We start from the raw sequence: 4,011 nt of genomic DNA on the forward strand, positions 1-4,011 counted from the left end.
TTTTTCTTACAGTAAGACAGTGACTAGATATCAAAGTGCAGGGCACCCACTGAAACACATGGTGGCAGCAACACGCTATTTACTGAAATGTGTGTATCAGATAACATTCTAGAAACTTTAATGTCATTGTCAATGTAACTGGTAATGAGACATTTTAATGTGTGTATAAGCTGTTAATAAACTTTTTAATTTGTACGTCTATTTTTAAGTTTGACCTGCAATTGCTTCGCCGGAAGTGAAACATTTCATTTCCGGGTAGTATGGTGTTTACAGTTGCGTGGTCGTTGTGAGTGAGAAACGTCTGATGTTTGAGTGAAATAGCAACGTGTGCGTCGCATTTAACAGCGAGTTTAGTGTGTTTTCGCTACACATGGCATCTCAGATCCCCATAATCATCAAGGCTCAGCCTGCAGCCGCCAGCTCTGCCGCTGCCCGGGGTAAGAAGCGTCCCGGGAGTCCGGCGGTGTCAGCTGCTCCGCAGGCCACCGGGAGCAAGAAGAAGAAATCCCCACTGACGGTGACACCGACAGTACAGACTCAGGTGATGATGCTTAACACACCCAGTTCTTCTGAACACATTGCATTGATTCCTATTCATTTGGACAGCCTTAACAAACCGCTTTCCCTCACCTTAACCCATACAACTAACCTACAACCTTACGACAATAAACTTGGTCCCAAATTAGGATTTCTGGTACTGAAAATATCAATGTTTATGCCAGAAAATGTAAGTACACCCGCGAACACATGTTTGCGCAGCATTCATAGTGCTGACCTTCATTGACAAAATGTATTCCCTAGCCCTTAACCCTAACTTAAACACAATTCTAACCCTCAAACCAGGCATTAACCCTTTAAAAAGCCCCTTTAAGTGGTGACACAACGTGAGGACCAGCAGAAAATGTCCTCACTCCCTATGGTTTAAGTTTTTTGGTCCTCTCAAAGATACCCACACTAGAACACACACGCACTATGGTAGTTTTGAAGTGATGGTCTGTCTCAGATTGACGATATTTGGCCATTACCTCTATATCTTAGAACATTTATTTAGCCCATATTAGACTATGATTGACATTACCTTATAAACATGTTTAAAATTAGCTTAAACTCTGATGTGACTTCCGTTTGTCTGAAGAACTGCTGTCTTTCACGTTTCATCAGATACCAGCAGTAGAGATAGTGGCAGAGGTAAAAGCAGTGGGATCATTAGACAGTGGCCCCACCATAGCCACAGAGTCCACAGCAAAACCTCCGCCATTCAAAGACCCAACATTCATGGTGAGTGTCTGTGTCTGCAGAGATTTAAATGTGTATGTGTAATATGTGCTGCCTCACAGTCCCTTCTCTTTTTTCCCACAGCATTCTGGGATTGGTGGAGCAGCAGCAGGTAAAAAGAACCGTACCTGGAAGAATCTTAAACAGATCTTATCTTTGGAGCGGACTTTACCATGGAAGCTCAGTGATCCCAGCTGTGAGTTACTGTATCTTGTTTTACCCTCTGAACGTTACACCATGTTAGGTCTATTTGTCATATGTGCTCACAATTCCACACATTTCTTTTTTTTAAATAGCAGATTAATGAAATAAATAGTTTTAGGTGTGTTTTTTAAATACCACTGAGTGAACTTTTTTCTGTTGGTGATTATTTGCTGTCAAAACTATAAATGTATTGTTAAAGATTCAGTGTGTAGGGTTTAGTCGCATCTAGTGGGGAAGTTGCATACAGCAACAAACTGAACGCCCCAAGCTTCTTCAGGAGAACAGTGTTAGCTCCCAGGCCAGCCCCCCCCCCCCCCCACCAAGTATCAAATGCTAAACAAAAAATATCTAATAAACAAAATGATATGGCACTTATTATTTTTTTTTTTTTCATGTGTCAGGCTTTACAGGGTTAAAGGGTTTCCTTAAAGCCACTGGTTGATTTGCCATGGCATGCAGTGTGAAACTGTAGAAACATGGCAGACTCTGTGAAAGAACCAATTCACTATTTAGATATAATGGGCTCCCTGTAAGGCAAAGAAAACTCAATGATAATTTATCATCTGACCGCATCGATAAGTGGGTGTCAGGTGTAGAATTGCTTATGATGGTATCATTATGTCTGCAAAGAAGGTTATGGTTGTCTGTTTGTCAGCAGCATAACTCCAAAAGTGAAGTGACATTTACTCAGGATGTAGGTTATGGCCTAAATAAGCATAAGCATGATTAGATTTTGGTAGTGATACAGATCTGGATTCTTTTGCTATTTTTTTTTTTTTTTTTTTTTAAATAAACAACATTTATCCTTGTGAGATAAATGATTAGAAGAAACTGGGCATCCTTGGCCAAGTTTTGGTCAGCATTTAAAATCCACAATCCTTTTGTATGTACAGACTACAGCATTGATGCCCCTCCCTCATTGAAGCCAGCCAAGAAGTACTCAGACATCTCCGGACTCCCGGTGAGTCATTGGTCAACAGCTGTAATTTAGGCAGATGGTGTATAAAACAATTCTGAACATTTATGTTTCTGTTTTCTGAAGGCAAATTACACAGACCCCCAGACAAAACTACGCTTCACATCCTCTGAGGAGTTCTCCTACATCCGCCTCCTCCCCACTGATGTCGTTACAGGCTATCTTGGCCTACGAAAGGCAATGTGCATTGTACCCTGACAGGAGAGTGAGACCTGAAACGTGACAGAGGTTTAAACCAGAGCTGAGCTCATGTCAGAGTGAGACGCTGTCGAGGGAGCGAGCAGACTCCGAGTGACAGAGGCAAGCCGGAGGAGGGAACCACTGAAATGATGAAATGACTGTTGCTCACAGACTGACCAGTGGAAAATATCAGCTCCTAGTAAGGCTGCAGTCTGAGTCCTAAATGTTACCGCATTATCAAACTCTTTTATTTAGAAAGAAACACAATTCAAACCAAAACAAATAGACTATTATTACTAATATATTTTTATAAATTAAATGTTGGCACCATCCCTTAAGCATGTTTGGGACAGACAGTTGTGTCTCAGGTCCTGGTGAGGATGCTGTATGCTCATTTGTTACCAGTGGTCTAAGTTTTTTCTATTATTTACACAATGTGAATTCCTATCAGTCTGATTGGTTTAGAGAAAAGTTGTATACAAAGTTGTTAAAGGCTTTATCTATGTCATTTTGACCATCAGGTGTATATATTAAAGACAGCTTGAATTGTATGTCTTTTTTCATGTCATTTTTGTTTAATTATATATTTTTTAGAGGAAAACGGGACCATCCACCTTCAAACATCCTCCTCTGCTATACAACCTTTTAGCAGGCCTAATTTAACATGTGTCATATGTAAATGTAGAATTGGTTCCACATGGCTTCCACGGATAGATTTGATATATAATTTGCTCTGCAGCTGGCAGAGTCTCATTAATCACATATGACAGTTGTACAGGAATGTTTCCATAGTATGTTTCATGCTATTTTTCAAGAAAACTGATGAATCAGGTCTAGTGTCTCATGTGAAATGATCAATATTCTGAAAATGTTAAGCATTCCCACAGTCACTCTCACTTCAGTATCGACAAACATGCAACCCTTTTTAAAGGTCAAGTGTGTAAAAATGAGACTGTTCTTCTCATCTCTCCCTTTCCCCAAAGGCATCAGGGAACCACAGTGACCTTGCTATTCTTTTTCATTTGTATAGTAAGCTTCCTCTTCAAAACATGTAACTCGTGCTCTAACTGTAGAAACAAGGTGGCACAAATTGACATTAAGGCCTTTGCCTTAAGTACATATAGAAGAAAACCAAACAATTTCGATCTTTGTATTTGTCAGACTCAGATCTATTTGGATGAAGGTTGTTCTTATATACTACTAAGCCTCCAATGAGTTTCAAACTAAACGTGTGTGTAATGCTCAGGCATATCTTAAATAAACATTTCTTTACAGCAGCATGAAATAGTAGGACGACAATTAAGGTTCCACTGCAAGTTTCAGAGAGCCAGGGTCTATTGTTCAGATGTAAGGTTAGATCACACTAGATAGACGGA

General features: G+C 40.0%; 1 protein-coding gene across 1 annotated transcript; it reads left to right on the forward strand.

Annotated features, from left to right (window-relative positions):
- The first annotated feature begins 243 nt into the window (after positions 1-243).
- On the forward strand, positions 244-3,186 carry ino80c (INO80 complex subunit C). Its single transcript, XM_058647258.1, has 5 exons — positions 244-541; positions 1,162-1,278; positions 1,360-1,471; positions 2,373-2,440; positions 2,522-3,186. Exons 1-5 carry the CDS (start codon positions 371-373, stop codon positions 2,651-2,653), a joined length of 600 nt encoding a protein of 199 aa, XP_058503241.1. The 5' UTR covers positions 244-370; the 3' UTR covers positions 2,654-3,186.
- Positions 3,187-4,011: the final 825 nt, after the last annotated feature.

The sequence above is a fragment of the Solea solea genome, chromosome 13 (assembly GCF_958295425.1).
Source record: "Solea solea chromosome 13, fSolSol10.1, whole genome shotgun sequence".
Lineage (NCBI taxonomy): Eukaryota > Metazoa > Chordata > Actinopteri > Pleuronectiformes > Soleidae > Solea > Solea solea.

Excerpts from the sequence above, each read along its gene's own strand:
- ino80c (XM_058647258.1), top strand. The coding sequence starts at position 371 with ATGGCATCTCAGATCCCCATAATCATCAAGGCTCAGCCTGCAGCCGCC. Across the intron at positions 1,279-1,359 it reads TCAAAGACCCAACATTCATG|CATTCTGGGATTGGTGGAGC; the intron begins GTGAGTGTCTGT and ends TTTTTCCCACAG. Across the intron at positions 2,441-2,521 it reads CAGACATCTCCGGACTCCCG|GCAAATTACACAGACCCCCA; the intron begins GTGAGTCATTGG and ends TGTTTTCTGAAG.